Source organism: Buteo buteo, chromosome 3 (genome assembly GCF_964188355.1).
Source record: "Buteo buteo chromosome 3, bButBut1.hap1.1, whole genome shotgun sequence".
In the NCBI taxonomy this organism is placed as follows: domain Eukaryota; kingdom Metazoa; phylum Chordata; class Aves; order Accipitriformes; family Accipitridae; genus Buteo; species Buteo buteo.
Genome location: NC_134173.1, coordinates 4,743,598 through 4,766,470, shown reverse-complemented (window position 1 = coordinate 4,766,470; position 22,873 = coordinate 4,743,598). Strand labels below are relative to the sequence as shown.

At 39.6% G+C, this 22,873-nt stretch overlaps 1 protein-coding gene across 2 annotated transcripts in view; it reads left to right on the top strand.

Moving 5' to 3' along the window:
- Positions 1–22,873, top strand: part of TMEM245 (transmembrane protein 245) — an 86,676-nt gene continuing 63,803 nt past the window's right edge. For both annotated transcript variants that reach the window (XM_075022718.1, XM_075022717.1), the window contains exons 1-5: positions 1–649; positions 10,397–10,514; positions 11,734–11,835; positions 12,780–12,887; positions 18,584–18,796. In XM_075022718.1, the coding sequence (XP_074878819.1) occupies positions 35–649; positions 10,397–10,514; positions 11,734–11,835; positions 12,780–12,887; positions 18,584–18,796 (1,156 nt within the window). In that variant the 5' untranslated portion in view covers positions 1–34. The remainder of the gene's footprint in view (positions 650–10,396; positions 10,515–11,733; positions 11,836–12,779; positions 12,888–18,583; positions 18,797–22,873) is intronic.

Sequence of the window (22,873 nt, the reverse complement as noted above, 5' to 3'; positions counted from 1 at the left end):
TTGCCCCGGCGCTGGGCGGGAGAGGGCGGGCGCTATGGCTGACAGCGGAGAACCCCCGGCGGCTCCCGCCGAGGTCCCTCCGGGCTCGCCGGCGCAGAAGCGGCGGCCGGGCGGCTCCTCCGGGGCGGAGGGCGCGGCGGCAGCGGCCGTGCCGAGGCTGCCGCTGGGCGGCCCGGGCGGGGCGGCGGGGATGTCGCTGCCGCGGCTGGAGAAGCCGATCAAGCAGGCCTTCTACAACACGGGAGCGCTGCTCTTCGCGGGGCTCTGCTGCGGCGCCGCCGTCCTGGTTTACTTCATCCTGGAGGCCTTCCTGCGGCCCCTGCTGTGGGCCGTGCTCTGCGGCACCTTCCTGCACCCCTTCAAGAGCTCCCTGACGGCGCTGGGCCGCCGCTGGCTCGGCCGCCTGCACCGCTCCCGCACTCCCGTCCTGCTGGCCGCCCTCCTCCTCCCCATCTGCTTCGCCAACTACGGGGTGGAGGCGCTGGGGGAGCAGGTGCTGCGGCGGCGGCGGCTCCTGCTGCTCCTGGGAGCCGGGGGACCGCTGCTCTACGGGCTCCACTGCCTGGGCAGCTCCCTGGGCGTGCAGGTGCTGCTGGCCCGAGCCGCCTGCCTCATCTGCCAGGGGCTGGATTACTTCAGCAGCCAGTGGGTGAGTGCCCGCCTCGGGCGGGAAGGGCGGTTGGGGGAGCGCGGGCTGAGGCGCGGCGCCGGCCGCCATCTCACTTGTTGCGGGGCGGCGGCGGCGGCTCTGCGGAGGCGAACGTGTCACATCGCCTGTCTGAAGCCGCCTTTTGCCGTTTTCTCGTCTTTCTTCCCCGCCGCCGCGCTAGAAGGGCGCAGGAGTTCGTTCTCCTCACAGCGGCGGGCTGTGGCGGGCGTCAGGGCATCGCGGCGGGCGAACCTTGCCTTCGCTGTAAAACCGTGTGGAAAACAGTTTTCGGAGAAGGTCCCGAGTGATAACCCGCGGCGTGGGGAGGTGCCCTGGATCACCCAGGGGGGTGCGGCAGAAGCAGGCGGGTTTTCTCTGGCGGTGTTTCACGGCCGTAGTTCGGTCATGCCCCAGCTTTGAGGGGCTGTGAAGTCAAAGGTAATTCAGGGGAGGTCTGGGCCAAACATCGGCTCCGAGCTGGGAGATGTGTCCTCGGTCTTGTGAAACAGCGCTTCAGCTCTGCGAGCGACTTGGGGGGGGGGGGGGAAAGGCGTCTTAAGGCGTGTTTCTCGGTGTACTGTTTTTTTTTCTTTTTTTTTTTTTCCCCTTCTTGAAGTATCATACGGTGCAAACGCAGTTCAAACAGTAAAAAAAGTAAAGCTGTCGGTTTAACTTACGGATTTCTCTTGTGGTAATAAAGATTCTGGGAGACTGCTTTTTCCTGTGTTTTCAGTAGGTAGACTAGTTAAAACCTCTGGCAGAACTCAGTTTCACTTTGTTAGCTATAATTGAAAATGCAAGAAATACTACATAATCTCAAGTAAATGGGTGTGTGGAAGCACAGAAGATCAGTAACTTGTACATATTAGAGACTGATGTACGATTGGCATGCTCAGATTGCCTAGTGTCAAAGACTTTTTTTAAGCTGCTCTAGTTTTTTAAACAAACAAAACAACCACGCCCCCCACCGCCACCTGGGGTGGAAAATGACATGCACAGTTGGTTTAATGGGCATATACGTGGAGATAACACTGAGGAACTACCTAAAACTGATCTTATGTGGGCAAGAGAGAGAAACTGTCAGAAAGAAAACAAGCCACCGAGCTTGTCCAGGCTTCTGATTTTGAATTACACATGTTCTTTGAATACAAGTTTTATTCCTTTGGTGGAGCCAGTGCATGCTGCTATCTCAAACACAACTTTGGAGGTACATACCAGAAACAGAAAAGTCATAGTTCTCCTGAATGTACTGATGAATGATATTTGAGCTATTTCTAGTGTGAATAGGATGGACTGGAGAATGTGTTTTGTCTCTTGAAGGTGAACATTGGGAGAAGAGATTTTCTGGGCTTTCTATTCTGAAGTGTTGTCATACGCTGGAAAATATCAGGGGAGATGTGTTTCTGGTCTGTTTTGTCCTCAGAAGTATAATTAAGACTGAGTAGAGACAGTTGCTCTATTTTTATAGAAAGGCAAGATACAACCATTTTTAACTAAGTGGTGGGGAACGTAAGCATGGCTTGATACTGATGGGAAGTTTTGATTAGTTGCCACACAATTTTTCTGATGAGCTTAAGACTTCCCTTTGCACTGGCCTACCCATTTTATTTTTAACAAATCGGCGATATTGCTACACTAACAGACTTGGCTAAGTCCGGTCCTTTATCAAACTTAGTTAATTAAGCTATACTTACAGTGGGTAAGTGTAAGGGTACTGAGGGAAGTTGCACCGATATAACCTCGTAACTATGGTCGTAATGCACTGCTGGATGTCTGTGCGTGCTCAGTGCAATTTTGTTTAGCAGTCTCTGATGCTTTGTTTTGCACCGGTGTTTCTGATATGACACTCGTGTTCATTGAAGTGCTGTAAGATTTTAACTGGCCAAAAGGTAGTAAGCTCCCAGGACTCTCCTGACTTGAGTTCCTTGGGAAGATTTTGGGTTCATGTCAAAATAACTGACCATGGACTTGCTTAAGCAAACCAGTTGCCGTAGCTTTCTATGCAAGTTGCCTGTGTCTTTTTCTGGGGCCCTATGTGAGAAAACTCTGGGGCTTCCCTTTGTAAGTAACCTCAACTCAGCCTGGCATTATCTATACACTTTACAGTGTTTTCCTATTCCAGTTTCTTGAATTTTGCTGCTATCTGATTTGTATTATCTCAGAGCTGTAGCAGGATAACTTAATTTTATCCATGCTGCTGAGGAGCCTTGAGCTGGATCAGTTCGTACTATCTGCTTTAACTTCAGTTAAGCATTTTAAAGCCGTTTAATTGCCACGTTGTATTGTAGGACTCTGTTTACACATGTACCGTCTGCTTGTTAGCTGCACAGGAATTTTGGATATTACGAGTCAGTTTTCTCCATTGCACTGTTCTTCTCTGGGATCTGAATCCTCCATGGTTCCTTCTGTATGTTGTCTTGCATGAAGATTACAAACATTTTTGTTTGTAGATACTCTATGTGATAAGCAAAAGTAACAGTAATTTCATTTCTTGCACTGTTTCTTTTAGCAATCCACTAAGCCAATCTAGACTGCTGTGTTTTGAAATATTTTGATACAGAATAACTTGATTAACATAAAATAAGTAAATTTTCCACTTAGACAGCAAGGAATACTGTCTTGCCAAGAATATGATACATAAATCATGTATTAAAAGCATAAAAGAGATGAGCGAGCATGACTTGTTTTAAGTGCGAGACCAGTAACTGACTAGCATAGTACATTTGTTTATGGTAGGTTTCATCTTGTGTCTGTGCTCCAGCCACCAACAATTCTGTCTTAGGCTGCAAAGTAATACAGTGTATTTATACGATACAGTGTATTTATTCTTATTTGGAGCTTTGCCCCATCTGGATGGCCCTGCTGCTTACAGAGAATAAGAACATGCATGGTTGTCTTCTCCCTTTCTGATTCCCTGTGTTGTGCTAGAGAAGTGAGAAGATGCCTGTTATTAGAATTTGACTGAGAACAACTATGGGGTTTTGGGATACCAATTTGATGTTCTCTAACTAAAGGCAGTTTCGTGGTATCTACTGGGCTGTGATACAGTGGCAGAAATTCTCTTCGGTTCCAGAAAAATATGTTTTCCAAATGCAGCAATTGCGTGTGATAATGATGTAGTAAACTGTATCTTGGCACCAGTATGTTACAGAGCTTTCTTGTACTGTTGTCACTGTTGTCCTCAAATCTGGGAAAGCCATTCATAGTGCTGATGAGTGAAGATTTGGAACTGGCGATATTCCTGTCTGTGGTTCTTAAGTCACACCTGCAATTTGAATTAGGAATCATAGATACCTCCATGGTAGCACTGTTAGGTGATTGCAAAACACTGCATTTGAAGACCGAGTCCAAGATCTTAGGTTAGTTTACAAGCATCTTGTTCCCACCATCTCCTTTTCTTTCCCTTCATGCTCTACAGTTCCTGCATCAGCTTTGAAGAAGCTTGCTCAAAAAATGTAGTAGGCTGCTGGACCTTAAAGCTAGGAGCTGGTTATAAATTCCAGATGAGTTCCTTGCTCTGACTCCAGCCTTCTCTATGGGTTGTTTGCAGAAGTCTTACATAGAGGACATAGACTGTACGTGAACTTCAGTTACATGTAATAGGGAAGGAAAATGTTTTTCTCTGTCTTTTTTTTTTTTTCTCCCCCTTGAAAAGGAGGGGAGTATGTCTCATAGCAGACTGAATATAACCTTTACACATTTATATGCTATGGCAATTTCAGCATGGTTACCTATGCAGTTAGCATACCTTCTGAAGACTGATTGGACTTGGACTGCCTTGTCATCCTAGTTTTGTAGGAAGTATGCTGGTATCCATCACTGTATCTAAAGTATGAGAAATTCTTCTGCTTCATGGCAAGAGTTCAAACTACTTTAGCCTGGCATTTTACACTTACAGTAATATACGGGAAATGCCCACTATTGGTTGTATTTTCTTTTTTTTTTTTTTTTTTTTTTCCCCAGCAGGGTTCACATGCTCATATTTATTTAGAAAATAGTTAGTTTGTAGATCCGGGCAGATGAAATGAATTGTACAGCTGTTCTACATTGACTCTGAAGTTCATCTTAGTAAATTAAATATGATATAATCACAATTGGCAGAATTCTCTGGAGTGAACTTGGTTACAGGGCTGTCAAAATCTTTCTCCCATGGCCAGTCTTTCTTCCTTGGTTTGTCACAAGTTATTGGTCAGGGTCAAAACTGCATACTCATATGTATGTGTATCAGTGTATTTTTATATCTCTGACTGTACTAGGTGCAACTTATTTTGTTCTAGTGGTTACCATGCAGTTAGAGGACCTAATCAACCCTTTCCTCTCTACAGTGCTGGGCAAATCTGGAAACACCATTTGCCATGACCACTGCATTGCAATATTGTCAAAGTAGGTGGTGTCTGTTTTGGCCGGTCGACTGTCTGCTGCTCCCTGTCAGGGAATCTATCAAAGGCATTCGCCAGGCATACCTCCATTTGTGTTGGCACTAGATGTCAGCAGCCTCTAAGGTAACCCTTGCAGACTGAAATTCTCGAATGCGCTTCTTGGCAAATGTTTTGGGTCACAGGTTCCAAGAAGCTTGGCTTCCACAGTGCTGTTGAATATCACCCATGGAAGCAAAAAAGCATCTACGTTTTGTTAAGATGGGGCAATTTCTCTTCTAGCAAAGGAAAGGGTTAAGGTTGACTATAATGTTGGAATAACTATAAATTACAGTTCTGATTTTTGAGTTGCGTATAATTCCTATTTTTCAAGTGTTTCAGATAGGGTTGTTTTTGGGGGGTTGGGTTTGGTTTTTTTTCCCTTCTCTTTCTTCTTAGACTAGGCTTTTAAAACTTGCCCAGCATACCTGCCCCGCCCCCCCCCCCCCCCCACCTGAAAAAGCCCTTAAGTATTCTTTCTGCTGTTTATAATAATCCTTTCATTATTTGGTATCATGACTCATAAATCATGCAGCCAGGTACTGACTGTAAACACATCTTGCCAAAACCACAGTTTTGGGTTTGTTTTCACAACTTGGTGGAGATCAACTGTGTAGAGACCACATGTGGCCTGTTTAAAAACAGGATGGGGAGGGCAGGGAAAGACTGAGATGTTGATAGTGTTTTCTTTTCCACCTTTGTTTTTCCCTTCCACACCCACCCTCAGTTTCGGGAGAACCTGCTGTGGGATACCTTTCTTGAAAAGGCTTGTGAGCTTGTTTAGATTTATGTGCATGAACTGCAGCCCCAGGCACTAAGCTGACACTAGCCTTGAGCCTGATGATATATGCTATGTAAAGTTAGGGGGTTTTTTTTGGTATTTATATGTACTATTCGAACACAATGATACTTCTTTTTCTACCACCTCTGAAAGGAATGCTTGCTACGGAACTGTCCAGCAAAATTTTAACTGTGCTTTCTCTAATAAAGAAGGTGAAGAAGTTGTGTACCTTGAGGAGCCATCTCTTGTGAAAGTGTCATCGTGAAGCATGTCAGAGGAGTGGTGCTCTGTCTGCAGGGAATTTGATGTGCTCTGAAAAAGCTCTTTTCACAAGTGAATCTTGAAAAGTTTGATTTCTGAGTAGTGTTTCTCTTAATGGAGTTTCTCATAAATAACTTTAGTGTTAAGACAGGAAAAGTGAACTAAAGGAGGAGCATTTTCAACATCCATACCTGCAGTCTTCTGCATATCCTGGATATAAAGGATTTTCTTAAATTCATAGTGTAGGAAATGTTGCAGGACACGTTGAAAATACTTCTAACCCATGTACGGCAGCGTTGATTTTGATGGTCAGTTCCCCCCTGCCCCAGGATTCTAGTTATAAGTTCATAAATTTGTCCCTTCAAAAAGGGGTAGTCTTGCTAAACACCAGGCTTCTGTTTCACGTGGTTTAGCAGTCTGTGTGTCAACGTCAAACATACCTACATGGATATATGTCACGCTTCAGGGTTCTAGAAGAAACAGAACTGGTATGCTGTTCTAGTCCTTTGGGCTTAGGACAAGGAATAACTCAGTCTGTCAGGTTTATGCTTACTTGTGTTCACTTAGGGGCAAAAAAAAAATCAGGATGTTACTTACCTGCTTAGGTAAATGATGTCTTCCTTAGTGAAGGGGAAAGGTGGTTGAGTATGCTTTGAGGTGGCCAGTAGTTTTATATGTGTGATTAGTTGGTTTGGGGCTTTTTTGGTTTTGTATCTGTTTGACGAAGACTGTCTCCATGCTAAATGAAGGGCAGTTATACTTTCTTCATTCTGCCAAACTGTGCACGTTGTGGTACATTTCCTCTTGTGTACTGTGGAATATGCAGTAAAGCCACCTGAAATTAATTTTGGTTCTGAAAACTGGAATCAAAATGACATTTTCATAATTCCTCACTTGCCTCCTTATTATCTTTTTTATTGTTTAGAAAACCATGTTCAGATGAACAGACAGGTAGAGAAAACTCTGTGATGTTCATGCTGGCAAACACAGTTTGGCTTTTAATGATGCATTTAATGCCTTGTGTCGCTTCATTTTTCAAGTCCAACAGTATTCTGCTCAGCTTTTGCAGTAGGTTCATTTTCCTTTGCCAGTCTGCATCGCCACTGAGGAGGAAGACGTAGAAATAGTGCACTGCTGTTAAAAAAAAATCACTTCCTCAACCAGCTTCACTCAGTGCAGCACTGTTCTAAGTTTGCAAAAGTGCCATCTGACTTGTTAAAAACTGAAAACTTTTGGAAGGTTGGCAGAGCATATATCAAAAGAAGTAACTGTTTGTTATTCTACTCAGTCTTCACTGTTGCGTTTACCGGGGGGTGGCTTACATGAAGCAGGTAGGAAATGTGTTCCCTGCTGGATGTGGAGTTGTTGGGGCAACACTCCAAGGCAGGCTGAGTCGTTCCGACAGCTTTGCTGCCAATGAGGAGCTGTTCTTGCTTATGCCACTTCTGACATACGCTTCAGTTGACCTGTCTTACCTCTGTGAGCCTGTTTAGCTATAACTGAATTAGATTATAAACTCGTGGGGTTTTTTCCGGATCGTTTTTTATCACCTTAGGGAGCTTGAGCTGTCTGGCTGAAGTTGAAGCTACTGTGCAGAAGAGGTGGGACTGCCTGACTGGCAGTGGGAGAGAATGAACTGCTGCCTTCAGTAGCAGTGAGCTATTAAATGAGCATCTGTAAAACCTCTCCCTTAGAGATTAAATTGCTGATAGGAAAAAAGGGAGTAAACTGTATAAATAAAGAATTTTACTCTTCAATATAAATATTCTCAAGAGTTGAGTGGTAAGAAAGAGTTTGTTATCAAAAAAATTATGCCAAAGCCAAGAGCATCTCAGATTTTCGAATTCTCTCAACTTTCACTGGAACTGTGAACAGACTTTCAGCAACATTGGTGATATGGTCATGCTGATAAATCCTAGACTTTCCAACACTTAAATTTAAAAGAAAAATCAAAACACTGAAGCAGGTGCTTGAACTTAACATAAAAGCTGCATCTTTGTATGGTGTAATTTTGCCTCCAGTTGGCAATTTAAAGAGAACTGAAGCCCTTCAGACTTGCCTAGGCTTGTCTAAATCCAGCCTTTTAAAATTACCAATGTAACCCGAAAGTGGGTGCTGAAATCCAAGAAGTTATGCTGCAGTCCTACAGAATTTTATTCAGGGAAGCAGGCTGTTTTACTTTATATGTCTGAAGGCAAAACAACATTTTGTTCAGTTTGTGAGGGGTGCTACAAAATGCAAAGGAGATGTGAGAAATGAGGTCCTTGCTCTCTGTTCAGACAATGAAGATAAGTGAGGGAAGGAAGAAGGAAAGCTTACAGGATTAAATCATCCTAAAATTGTGATATGTGGGAGTTGTGCATGTCTGTAAATATTAATTGTATTGAACAGGCATTTAAAATCTCAGAGTACATGGTGAAAGTTAGGCATCTGCGACTGACTTCAGCTTGATAAATAGTTTATGGTAGCTAAGACATTCTGCAATATCTGAACTGTGTATGTTAGTTACCTGGTTAGCTGTATACTCTTATAAATCAAATTTATAGGCATTTTGGCTCAGCATGGAACTTGCATCCATTCTAGTTTTAGTGCAGTAATGACAGTAGCTTAATTTTAATGAAAGTAGGCAGTATCTTTTATTCTTCATTTCTATGTCAATTGTTGAGATGGACATGTGTTAGTAAAGAGGCTAGTAATATTCTCACACTCTTGTAGCCAAAACCTTTGGAGACCATTCAGAAAAAGTGGGAAAGGTTATATAACATGCCTTTAAAGGGTTAAGGGGGGGGAAATTAGGCTGTTGCCAAGTTAGTATGGGTTGAAATCCTAGTCTCTGTCAGTTTAAGTTAATTTGTTTTGTCAGTTGCTTTCAGCTATGAATTGTTGGAAGTAGGCTTACCCAACTTAGAGAAGTAGGCTACCCTAGTTCCCGTGCATTATTATTTCTTGCAGCGTGGGGAAGTGCTTGGCCATAACGTTAACCGATAAAGAATTATTACTCCACGGTGTCACTGAAATTAAACCTCTTGCACCAGTCAGTTGACAAGTTTTTTTACAGGGCTTCCGGATTGTTATTGTTTGATGTCCGAAACAAGATGACTTGTTTATATTAAAATAAGCTATTTCTTTCTATTCAATTGAAAGAAGAAATACTTTTACTTGGGTCATTTGCTAAGCTTTTAGAAATGAGAATTGATGAATTATTGTAACTTACAACACAAAAAATTATTGAATACCTAAACCCTGAAATGCTGGCTTTTAGTTCAGCTACATGCATGGCTAAAAGCAATGCACATGTTTTGCTTTGTTGGCTGTTAAACATAGGCTTATGACCTGTTAGCCTCCTATTTGTGGCATATTTTTAATCAGAAAGTTTAATTTATTGAACTTACTGAGTCTCCTATTTGTAATTTATCATTAAATTTAAAAGCTAAAGAGAAAAGTTGGCTTGATGCTGGAACATCTGTCATACAAAGATGTTATGTGGCTGATGTTAGGGAGTAGGATAGCATCTTCATGCTGAGTTGTGTCTTGCAGTTACAGTTGTGCTGTAATATGCCTTGTGAATTTGTTATAAGCCTATGCTGTCAAGAGTGCTGCCGTGCATTTCAGATCAATTTTTTTGTTTTGTTTATAACTTTAGTCTTAATATCTAAGGGTTCTGTTGGTTTTAGACATTTGTCTTGAGTCCACGTTTGGCCAAATTACATGTCACAAGTCATTTAAAGGCATGACTGTTTTGTGGACCAACACTGCTGAGGAACAGCAGGTTTTGTTGTGCTTTCTAATGGCTGTCTTTGGGATAAAGCCCCCTTTGTCTCTTGGGACTGGAACACGGGAGCTGGCAAGCTGCTCTGTGCTGGAATGTGTGGTGCTCTGCTGGCTCTGTCTCCCTGTAGCTCCGCTGGTGGCTGCATTTCATTTAGGTTCTCACCTTTTCAGTAGCGGTTCCAGAGTAATTGTTTGGTCTCAGGTGCAAAACCATCTTCCCTCGGGGTTTGCGTCCAGCAAAGCACGTGTACTGCCTCACATTAGAACCATACTCAAGGCAGACCGAAGGCATGTCTAGCCTGCCCTTACACTTCACACAAACTTTACGCTTCTCTTACATGGAGCAAAAACTCCTGTAATTGATTGACAGTTCGGAAATGTAGGCTTCTCAAAGGATTAGAACCTGACTTCAGTTCTCTTGATAGGGCAGTTAGGGGTGCGTGTTTGCACGTATAAGCACACATCAAAATATTTGTCCTTGTGTATGTATACATACCTGTGTGTATCTTTTTCTTAAAGATATGGACGTTGGTAGTTGGTTACCTGCTGATGGTTTCATTCAAGTGGAATATAAGCACTGAACGTTACTTAAAAGCAATCTCTGTCCCTGTCTGGATTATGCTGCTCTTTCACTTAGGTGAGTAACAAGAAGTTACTATTCTAATGCGTTGGCTGGGATTCTGTTGTCTTGCAAACAAAGCTACTTGCCTTCTCTTCTGATAAGTCTTTATAATGGAGTCTTAGCCGAGATGCGGGCTGATTTCTCTGCTCAGAAATTCTGGCTGCATGTGGCCAGGAGAGAGAGTTGGAGTAGGAAATGGGAAGGCATCAACATGCTGAGCAGCATTTGTCTTCCACTCCTCCTGCTCAGTTTGTACTTCCCATGGTTTTCCCTTACTTGGCTCCAGACCTGATACTGACTCCCTGATAGTGGGGGAGGGCTGGGGTCACATGTGGGTGGATTTAGATTTTTCACTTGTGATAATTTTTAATATTATTGATTTCTTGAGAGCCTGCCATTAACCAAGGCTGAGACTGTAAAATGCATGTAATAGAAGTAAAACAAAAAAAATTTCTTACTAGTCAACAAGCATGTCGATATATCAACAATACCAAATAAATTTGCCACTAGTCTGTATAATCTGTTAATACAAATGTAAGATTATAGTAATCTATTAGTATTAAAATTATTTTACATATTTAATATAACATCAGATTATATTATCATATCAGAGTTTATGCTGGAAGTATCATGCAAATAATAGAAGACTATCATGATGGAAGGTTTCACAGCATATTTAATGATTTACTTTGCTTTAGCAGCAGGTTTCAATGGTTGTTCTGACCATGTGGGGACACTTTCCTGAGGTTTTAAGATACACATAATGGCTTTGCATTTGCTTACATTTTGACAGTCTTGTATTTGTTGGAAGTACTAGCTGAAAAGCCAAAGCCCAAGAAGGCACTGCTTGATGCCACCACTCTGGAGATCTAACATAAATACAGATTTTTGGGGGAACTTAATTTGCCTCTGATATCTAAAATGTTTTTATTTTGTGTGTATTTTTATGTAACTTTGCATGTTGTTTTAAAAATTGTTATCTGAAGAATATATCGCATATTTTAAAGTCATTGAAGTTAGGAATGGTAACAATTTGGTTTATTCATTGAGAAACTGGTTCACCTGTTTTTTCTATTCTTCTTTCCATGAATGTAGAAAATTTGTTTGCTTTATGACACTTCTTAGTTTCTGCCCAGATTGTTCTTGGTTGATGTGGTGCCTTTCTTGGTTTTGCTTAATGTAGAGTTTATTAATGGCATAATTTTTCTTGTAAAAAAACCCCTGTATCTTTCAGCTTCTGTGGCAGGTTCCTGGAGGATTCCTGTGTTTCTGGTTATAGTTGTTCTGATGACTGTAGGTGTGTTGCATGAACAGCAGAATGGAAAGGAGTCTTCTGGTAAGAAATCAGTCGCTATTTCTTTTATTGTTGGAGGCAGAAGTTGTGTAAAGTCAAGTGAAAGAATCTGGACCATATTACTCTAAATTCAATACCAGATGGATTGCAAGAATTTACCCTAAGATTTTTAGTATGTTTGTTTCAAAGTGGTTTACGCATGCTGAAGTGCATCTTTGATTCTTTACAGAAGATCTTTGCAATGGACTGATGTTTGTTTTCCATAGCAAAGTAGTGACTCTCATTGTCAAGCCCGATTGCTTAAGTTTACAGAAGCCTGTGTGTAGTTTCAAGCATAAAGCAAGCCCAGGAAATTTGAAATCAGAGGCTAATTTTGAAAGAAGTGAGCATTGTGGGTTTAGTAGCCCCTATAATGCTCAGTATGAGAGAAACTGAGACAACTCGATCCAGCAAGTCATCCATTTTTAAAATACCAGTTTCTTAAAACTATGGTTTGTGTTCAGACTTTGAGAAAAATCGGTTCTGCCTGTTGTGAGTCAATTTTGCACAAAATCCAATGTCAGGTGTTCTTTTCTAGTACTAACTGTATGATTATTTGGGGAAACTTTTTTCCTGTCTTGCTGGTTTAGTTTTCTTGAAAGTCGTCGTAATCTTGGTTAGTAAAATTGATTAACTGGTATAGAGATTTTTAGATTAATCAAACTGCCAGCAGCTGCTAGTGACTCGGTCAGTGACAGTTCATTAGCAAGGAAAATGCTAAGCAAATAACTGGTTTTGTGTTTTGGCTCCAGGTGTATTGTAATACTAAAATTAATAGCGCTTGTTCCTGTTTGATCGTATTGACTACATATAATACATATTAAAAACTTACAGTGTCTATCCATATAATTTCTGTTGCTTGACAGCATCCGTGGCTATCAAGCAACAAATAAAACATTTTAAGACTTAAGCTTTTCTTTATTTACATACACATATGTATTTTACAGGGGCAGAGCTTCCTGGTCAGATGATTTCCATTGCTGCTTCAACAATTGCCATGGCAATTTCAATGACAGAAGATGAGTCCAATAATGAAAGTTCCTCACAACCCTCAGGTGACTGAATACTCTGTAAGAAAACATTTGAATTTGCTTTAAAGGCATGAAATTGGAGGGAATTAAGAACAAATTTCAAAATAGTCCCTATCCTCTTCATTCTGTCCAAAATACCACATTTATACTTACCTTGTGAAACAGGTTTATCTGTTTTTAAAAATGTTAACAAGACAATAATATAAAAGCTGCCTTTTAAATTATAGTTTACATGGCTTTCTGTACGTTTAGATGGCCTGACTAGAATAATTATTTTTTTTTCCCCAGAATGAGGGCATGGCTTTTTTCTGTTCTTTATTATTATTATTTTTATTTTCCCTAGCCTTCTTTTGATTTCTTGGCAGTTACAAGATAAAACTGGATTTCTGGACCAGGTACAGATAGACTGGAATAATTTTTGTATACATCACAGTGACAAAAACCCCGTTGTTAACTATGGCATGCTCAAAGTCTTTCCTGTAGTGAGTTTACTTGACATTGTAGCTTGAGTCACGATACTTTCACTTAAAATAATACAACTAGAAATCTGTAAGTAATGGCTTGAAAGAGTTGCAAAGAAGGTATTTAGATGTCCATCACTGGTTTTGAACTTTACCATCATTTTTCCAGGTAGGCCTTTGATGGAATGCGATACTAGAAAAATAAGCTATTACAGAGATCTCTGGAAATGGAAAAGTTTCATCCATTTCCTGCAAGCAGACAAAACAGGTCATTCAACTTGACAGAATGTGAACTTCCAAAACTTCATTTTGAAATTGGCTGTATCTAAGAGTTGTCTTCTTCAAGATAGTATGTTCTTAATATTGTCTGTAATGTCTAAATCGTGCTCCAGGGGAGGAAACATAGTGATTGTGCAGGAGAGAATGCTTTGAGCATGTGGCATTAAAACCTTCTGTCTAAAGGTTACCATTCATGAAACTAAAAAGTTTTTTCAGCCACTAGGTGAAATGGTGTAGAACAAGCTCTTCAGAAATCTTTTGATGAAATGTAAACACTTCCTAATTTTAAGTATGTCAGTGTAGGCTGTACTTGAAAATATGCTTAATTTTAAATATAGAAAGGGCAGCTTTAGACAACTTACCCTTTTCTTATCTTTGTTTCTACATTTTACATGACTATCATCAAAATAAATATAGAACCCTATGGACATATGTCCTGAAATTTGAGAATGGAGCATCATTGTAACAGTTCTCTTGTATTGCTGTCTCTAATCTTTAATTTTGGAAATGAGACACCCAGTCAAGCAACAGTCTCCCACAAATGTACTGTGTAAGTGGTTGTGTTCTTGTTTGTTGCTTGTGTTGTTGGGTTGTTTTTTTTTCATTTGCACAACAGTTTTAATTTTTTTCTCTTCTTTAAGACAGGGTTTTTTTCTGTTTTCAAGTTGTAACATCTCATGGCCAAAAAACCCCTCCTACAGCAGTTTTATAAAGATGTCTTTTTATAGTGAATGTTTTTTGACTTATTTTCTTGAGACAGTTAACCAGACTTTTTTTTTCTTTCAAATTCTGTTGTTTTCCTTCACAGCAGGAGAAGAACAAATATGGAGTTTCCTGTTGATTCCTAACAGTAGTTCAGATAATTTTCCAACAATCTGTTGGGAGTTAGCATTATAGTCTGTGACACGTGTTAAGCATCCTTTTGGTCATCTTTGGTTTGAATCTTCTGTGTGAATGGTGATGAAACATTATTCTTGTACAGCAACAGGTTTTACCTGCAGGGTTAAGAAACTGCAACTCTTTTGTTTTTCCTCTCCAGTGATTTTTAGATGTTCTGTTATCTTGCTTTGGAACTTGTAATGTAACACACATCTATTTTATGAGAAGTTTAAGATTTTGAAAGTTTTCACATCTTCAGCCAGGTGGATAGCACACTGCAGGAGGAGATCTTCCTCATATCTAGTCTAAATATGTCAGTTGTCAAGGTTGATTAATTGCTAGTATCAATAACAATGCTTATACTGTATTAAATCAATTATAGAACAATCAATGCTTCATGTTTTTACTGTTCTTCTTATGCTTAAATTTGTCCATGAAAACAACAGAAGGGGAAATAAGCTGTATTGATTTTACAGTTTTTTCTGACCACTCATGTTTTTCCTTATTTTGTTGTTGAATACCAGTATTTAGTGTTGGGGTGAGGAATTTAATGATAGCAGTGAGGGTGGTCTGACTTGTTGTCCTTCCTGGTGCCCCAAGAATTTCCAGAGTATACAGCAAATGAGAAGTCCGCAACTTAAGCAGCAAATACCACTGCAGTATTTTGTTAGCTGCCTTGTAGGCAAGATTCTATTGTCGTGTTGGCTTTGAATATGATAGATACTGAAATCCTTAAATGTAGTCATGTCTCTTATCTTCCCTCCCCCCTTCTTTGTTTTCTTAAAAAAAAAAATATCTTTTTCTTTTGAAATTACAGAAAAATGTGGTTATTCATGAAGGGGTACCTTCATCCTGTTGTTCTGAAATACTTTTTCATTAATGATAATAAAATCACTGTTTCATCTAACTGAAGATTTTATTCTGATACCCTGCTCCATAGAGATACAGGTACTTGCCTTTCGGTATGCTGCTGTTCCTTTTCCTCTTGTTTAAGGAATGGGAGGAGAATAATTCAAAATACTATGGCAGCAAGAAGTTGACTTGACAGAGAACTTATTGTGTAGAGAAAAGAACATGTCTTAAGACAGCCTGGAAAACTGACTTTTTTGTTGTTTTTATTGTATTCAAATAAATACCATACATTCTGATTTTGCTAGAATTCTTTACTGGATATTATGTTAACCGGTTGGGAAAGACTGTGATAAGTTCATTAGTTGGAAGACAGAAAGGTGTTTTTCACATTTTATCTCTAAAAATATCATGAAGCACACTAAGAGGGATTTTACAGAACTTGAAGTTGCTCTAAATAAGTATTCCGATAGTCTTTTATTCTGATAGCCCTTTTTTTCCTATTTGTGTTGACAAGGCACTCATGCCTTGGTTTGCAGAGCATATCTTGCCAACAAAATGTGATTTTTTTTCATTTGCAAAGTTTGGTGGGTTTTTTGAGTGGATCAGCTTCGTGAACGGACTTATGCTACAGTCATCTGAATGGCAGTTCTGATGCTAAGGAGTCTGTGTGTTTTTTGGCATGGGGAGAATAGTGGGTCGTTGGCAATGCCAATTTAGTTTGGCTTAAAGTGGTGCGGAACTGCATTGTGAAAAAGCTTTCTCGTGTTGGAATCCCCTAGGGGTTTAAATTTTTTTTTCCTGTTTTGTTTTTTTTATTATTATTCTTTTTTTTCCCTGTCAGCTCTTTCCCATCTGTGCTTTGCATTCTACGTACAGTCTGCTTAAGTTAATAGGAAAACTGTAAGAGAATGAGGCAGTCTAATTTGTACTACTCTTAACATTACTGTTGCTGTTATTTAATTAAGGTTTTCTTCATTGCAAAAATATGTTGATCAGATTTTTCATTACCAAAAGAAGGAATATTCTTTTTTCTTTCATAAAAGTGACTCTATTAAGGGCTTTGGGGGCAAAAAGTGTCAGATAATTTTATCTTGAGGCATAGACTTCAGCATAATAAATGCCTCTGGTTTTTCTATTTTGATTTCTAGCACTTCCTTCCCTTTAATAAATATTTGAGTTTCTGCTGCTTGTCATGTTACTTCTTATGTTTATTATATTAATTTTGGAGCAAAAAAAGCAAAAAGAAAAGTGTTGAGTAAATTGAATTGATAGGGGAGACTTCTCAGTTATGGATATAGTGCTTTGAAATTTGTGTTCCTTTAGTGCATCGTAAGCTGGATCCATTTGTTTCTATTAGTGCTCTTCTGCTTCATTAAAAATAGACTGAGAAGTACAGGGGCATGATAGACCCTCTATCTCTTATGACAAAAACACTTTGTCTTTTTAGGAAAGCTTCTGTTCACAGGTAACTTTCTCTCCACTTACGGAAAATTAACTTGTGTCTTTTTCTCTGAAGTATGGTTTGTATATGATGGGGCTGGCCTTCATCCCTTTGAGCCATGAACTGATTTGCCAAGAAGCACTCCACCAGAAGCTTTGGCTGTGTTTAGCTGCTTGCAGAGTTCCTTCTTTCAGTTTGCATGCTGTAATTCCTTTGGGAATGTTCTGAAGTTCCACCAAATATGTTACTAGCAACCAGCTGATGTTTCTCTCATTGTCCCAGTGTCTATCAGTTGGGAGAATCAATAGATCTGCCTTATTGTATTAGTGTGGTGAGGAACTGTTTATAAGCTCTAAAAATAGTTCCCCTTACTTGCAGAACACCAGTGCAGATTTCTACAGCAAAAGAAGACCGTTCATCCAGTGTGTGAGGCTGCAGAATTTGTCACTTACTGCTACTGTACACGTATGACAAATCAGTCTTGTCTTTTTGTACATTCTAGCTGTCATGCTTCAGGCTAAGAATGGCTTTAATGACACATTGCAGCTAAAACTGCATGTGTGGAACATGAGTTGTTTGACTGATACGCATTGTAGTATATTGTAATACAGTTCTTACAGCAGTTTTTCTTCGTGGGAGGAAAGTGATTGGTGCTGATGTGACACAAGTCCAGTGAAGGGAGTTGTGTTCATTGATTACCTGCTGCAGTATGCACCAGCATAACATACTGCTTTTTATTCTTCAGCATAGAGTAACTTTTCAGGTTTTCTTGTGTGTGCATTCTTCTACCATGGCTGCAAATTTTTCTCAAGTAATGGTGTGTGGGAAGTGTGTGCATTTCGCCATCAGCACGAGGCCTCAGTGAAAGTTAATACTGGTGTTCTCAGGAAGAGATTCTACTGCATAACAGTGACTTAAAATGGATTTGGTGTCATCCATACTAGTCTGATACTAGGCAGATGTACCAACTAAAAAGTTGAATAAGTAAATAAAATAAATTACTATGTTCTCTATACAAGAATTTTAATTTGGACATCTTTTTGCCTGAAATGACTATTTACTGTTTATTTGAAGTGCCTTTAACACATCAGTTCACATTTTTAAATTGAATTTCATGTTTACTAACTTAGAATGAGAGAATGACAACGTTTGTTATCCACTGATTTATGTTTGCTCTTGTTACAATATGTTACGCAAGCAAGTAATTTAGGATCACAGTGTGAGTACTATGTTTGTAATGTGAGTGTTCAGGAACAGAAAAAGTGTAGTAAGAAATTTTTAAGATACAAGCTTTCTCTTCAATGTATGCTGTGGTTTTTTGTTTTGTATAAAAGAGCTTTGAGCAAATTTAAGATTTCTTTTTGAGTACTTAAGTAAAGAGAAATCAAAGATTTCTTTTAAGACTTTAGATTTTTTTTTTTTTTAGAAGTTAATTACACTTTGTGTTTTTCAGGGTTTTACGGTTATTTGGTAAAATATATTTGGCTTGTAACTTACCTGCAGTGACAGAAGGCCTCTTAGAGGCCATAGCATCTTTTCTTCTCTCCTGGCACTGCTTGGCATGGTGTTGCATGATGTGGGAGAGCTTACACAGCCCTGTTCTGTCTTTTCAAAATCCAGATCAGTGCCAAGGCTGTCTCTGTCTTTTAGAGAAATTAAAAAAAAAACCCCAACAAACAAACCAAAAAAACAACCAAGCAAAACCCAACAAAAAAAAAAAGGTTAATTTGGGACTAGGGAGCATATTCTGTTGTGGTGAACATTAATGTGATAATTTCCACCTCTTTGTTTGCATTTGTTTGTTTTAGGAGCACCAGAAGATGATCAGCCTCCACATGCTTCATCATCTTTCTCCTCCTCCTCGTCCTCTTCTGGGAGCAGACAAAGACCTGAGATTGGATCTTTTCTTAGAAAAAAGAAAACTAGTGATATTTACTTTGTTACACTAGTGTGGGCCATTGTCATTGTCCAGATCTGGCTAAATTTCTGGATTGTGCAGCTATTGCCGGTGCCTTTTGCAGGTAATATTCCAGTTGTTAGAAATGTATGTTAAATGATGACTTTGGATAGCCTTAGGCTTTGTGTTAAATGAAATAGAAGGAAAGGCTTGCAGGCTCATATGAGTTTTTTCAAGATTTTTTTCTTAAGAACATCAATAACATAATAATGTTTTGATGAATTGTGGCTTCAGATCGGCAGATTGATGTGCACTGTCTATTATCATGTAGTGGACAACTCTGTAAAATTGCTTTGCCTGTTGACTATTGTAGTTACCTGGAATAGTTTAGTGCCATACCTTTCATTGTAAGAATACTTTTGCTTTAGAGTACTTTGTTTTTCTTCCTCTTGATGTCTTGTCTTTCACGTTTTTGCACCTATAGATAGAGAATATTTTAGCTGTTATTCAGTACTGAAGTACAGCTCATGCTAGCTTTTAACTCCCATTAAAAGTGGGTTGCTAAGCTCTGTGGACAGGTCACAAGATAAATTTGATTCTAATTTTAGCTCTGAGGTTAATTAGCTTTGTTACTTCACATTTACATGCGTCTGTTCTCTTGTATATCAAGCAAGAATGGAGTAGTTATGCTAGCTATCTAAAGAGGTTATTTTAAAACTGAATGCCACTTTTTCCAATACTCTTTTGCGGGGGTTAATAGGGAAGATGGGAAGTCTAGAAATACGCATGAACTACTAAGAATCTGAAGGCGTTTTCTCCCGTTCCCCTCCCATAAGCAAAGTGAGTTTCCTAATTTGCTTGGGTTTTCCTTGAACTTCAGTTAAAATGCAAATTGTCAGCATTTTTCCGTGTATCTAACGCTTAAAGGTAGCTATTTTCCCTTTTACCAAGTGTGGTGGATTGGCCCCAGCTAGTGGCCAAGTACCCACAGAGCCACTCGCTCTTTTCCTCTTTTCCAGTGTGGGCTCATCCATGAGCAGCAGTCCCTTTGGGGAGGTACCGGCTCAGGCATCTCCTCGTCCCTAGGCCACAGTCCTGTCAAGAGGTGTAACTGCTCTGGCGTGGGTTCTCCACGGGTTGTGGTCACCCTGAATGGTACTCCTGCTCCACCATGGAGCACAGCTTCTCCCCGGCATTTTTATTCCCTCTGTTCATCCCTCCATTCCGTCTTCTTTTCTGTGCACTTGTTCTCTCGGTGTTCCCTCCTCTTCTCCCTCTCTAGTGTTTTCTGCCCTTTCTTCAGTATATTTTCACAGATGTACCACCCCCATGCCTTAAGGGGTCAGCTTTGGCCTGTGGTGGGTCCACTGTGGAGCCAGCTGGAACTGACTGTGTCTGGCCCAGGGCAGCCCGTGGTCTTTCCCCATGGAGGCCACCCCAGTGGCCACCCTGCTACCAAAACCTTGCCATTTACACCCAATATGCAAAGCCTTTATAAACTGTCCAGTTGTGCATTTGGAAGTCATGACTGTGGGGCCATGCCTATGGGTTTGAGGGGCTCTGAATGCTGAGGGGCACGGCAAAAGGAACACCTGCATGTTTGGCTGTGATGCTGTAGCAGCAGCTAAAGGGTAATGTGATTGTTATTTGTATTAATGCGATTGTTATTCGTATAAGTGGCTGAATACAGGGTAAAAGGAGACGGGTTTGATTTTTTTTTTTTTCATTCCAGTGTAGTTGCTGTGGAAGAAACTGCCCAGTTCTGGTGTGTGGGCATCATGGGAAATGGTGATGGCAGGTTGGATGTAGCTCATAAATGCATCATAAAAATGATAAAGGGATTAGAAAATAAATTTTACACTTACGAGAAGCAGAGCTTATGTGGCTTAATTTATTGAAGAGAAAAGTAAAGGAATGACTTAACCACTTGTTTAGAAACACCTACTCGGGTGGGAGGAAAAATGGGTGCAATAGTTTTGCAGTTAGGCAGACAACGACTGGTTTTAAGCTTGAGCCAGACAAATCTGGATTAAAGTGCACATCTATAACTGAAATGGATGAATACTCCTGCTGCCAGTGACTAGGTCTAAATTAACTACCTGAACAATAAACTCATGCCAAAATAGAAATCAATTTTGAGAATATTTGTGACCTGTTGTCTTAGCAGTGACATGGGGCCATTAAGTACTTTTTCTGGGCATAAAACTGAATAGAACTAGATCACCACAAAAATATTATGAAAAGGCAGTATAATGATGAACAGAGCCAAATTTAGAACAGTGGATTACGTTAAGTGTCAGAAGGTCAATGAACCTGGATTGTTAAAAGAGAGATAGTATTAAAAATATTTAGTAGTGGAAAATAGGAAGACTTATAAAGCAAGTTTTCTTGCAACTTTAAGCACTTCTGAGACCTTTAAGGCGAATGCTTCTAGGATGTTAAAAACCCCCAAACAAACAACAAAAAAACAAAGAAAAAAACCCACCCCTAAAACCTTAAATAGGAAGGTGTTAATTTCACCAGAGTTCCTTGTAGTGGTAGACAGGACTTACATGAAGAAGCATTTAGATTATGAGAAGTTTGTTGGTAGCATTAACATTTTTCCTTGAATACGTTTGTACTTTGGTGGAATGCGATGCTCTTTTAAAATTGTTTAATGTAGAGGGTGGAAAAACTATACCGTGATTATACCATAAAATGAAAAGATGAAAAAATGACTTTTGAATTCGGAAGCTAAGCAATAAGCCAGGTTGTGGAACACTTCTAGCATTTTGTTCAGTGATGTGAGCTTGGGAATCCTGTTATTGTCTTTTTAAGATCTTTTATTTACTTCCTTACTTGTTCTGTTGCCTCTTTTTTTTTTTTTTTAGTTCTATTTTTGTCTTCAGGTCGCTTTCTGCTTCCTGGAGATGTTTGGAATTTCTTATTATGCAGCCTTTCTCCTGCTCACATCTTTCTAATAACAGCCTTCCTTTAGCTTTTTCTCTCGTCTGTTCTTAACCTAATACAATTACAGCCATGTGATTGACTGCAGCACCTCCTGGCATCACCTTTGCAATGAGTGCACACTCAGTTATTTTAGAAGATAATATTTAAACAGTTATTTTTAAATAATAGCAGAAGGTTAAAATGCCGTTTCAGGTATGTTCTTCACCTTGTAAAATGCAAACTTGCAATGTTTTGCTGAGCAGCAGTTTGTGTATTGACCATGAGTTGCATTTCATCATACAAAACATGAAGCTGCAAGTTAGGTGCTGGCATTCGCACTGTATTTTCTCTTTTTTTGTATATGTTTGCCACATGATCTTTAGTAGAAAGATTATGAGATCATTCTATTTCTTCAAGAGAATAAATCCCACGTTTGCCACATGGTGGTGCCAGAGGGTAAGTAAACCAAATGTCAGCAAATTGTTGAGTTGAGGTTTCCACGAACAAGAATGTAAACTATTACACGAGTCGCTTACAGACAATAGGCTCTTCTGGAACTTTGAGAAGTGCCCTGTGGATAATAAAAGTTAACGTTTTCAGCTATATATGTCATTGTACACATCTCCAAGTAGAAGCATGATGTGAATTTTTGAGGATGAGGCAATTATTGTGGTGTTGATGTATGGCAGTAAGTAATGAATCTAGTTTGGAGAATATCCTTTGTAATAAAAAAAAGCTTTATTAAATGTACACACGAATGTAATGATGGGGAATTCAGTATCAAATGTTGCTAGAAATATGATATAAGTAGAGGAATACGATATCATTAGAGGAGTGCTGCTAGTGTTTTCACAGAAGGTTATTTTACTGTGTAAGTAGAATTTTTAACACTGACGTTTTTGATCTACATGTGATGTTCACTGTTACTGAATTCTGGTTTAAAAAAATTGGGAAGAAATTAGGAGAATTATGTGTTTTTGTTGCTAATAGTTTCGTTTTGTTTTCCTTTAGAACCATAGTTTTCAGTATGGGGATGCAGTATAGTTTTGTTTAGAGATTTGTGTATCAGTAGTTCATGGCAGGACTGGGTTGTGAGATCTCCTGGTCTGTTATGCTACATATAATAATTATGATCCTTTAAGTTGATGTATCTTGTAATGATGTTTTTGTGACTGATATGTTTGCATCAATACTCCAGTAAAGTCAGTTGTAATACAGATCTTTGTTTATAGCATGAATTAACTCATCTGTTCTGATGTTAAATTTGCTAGTA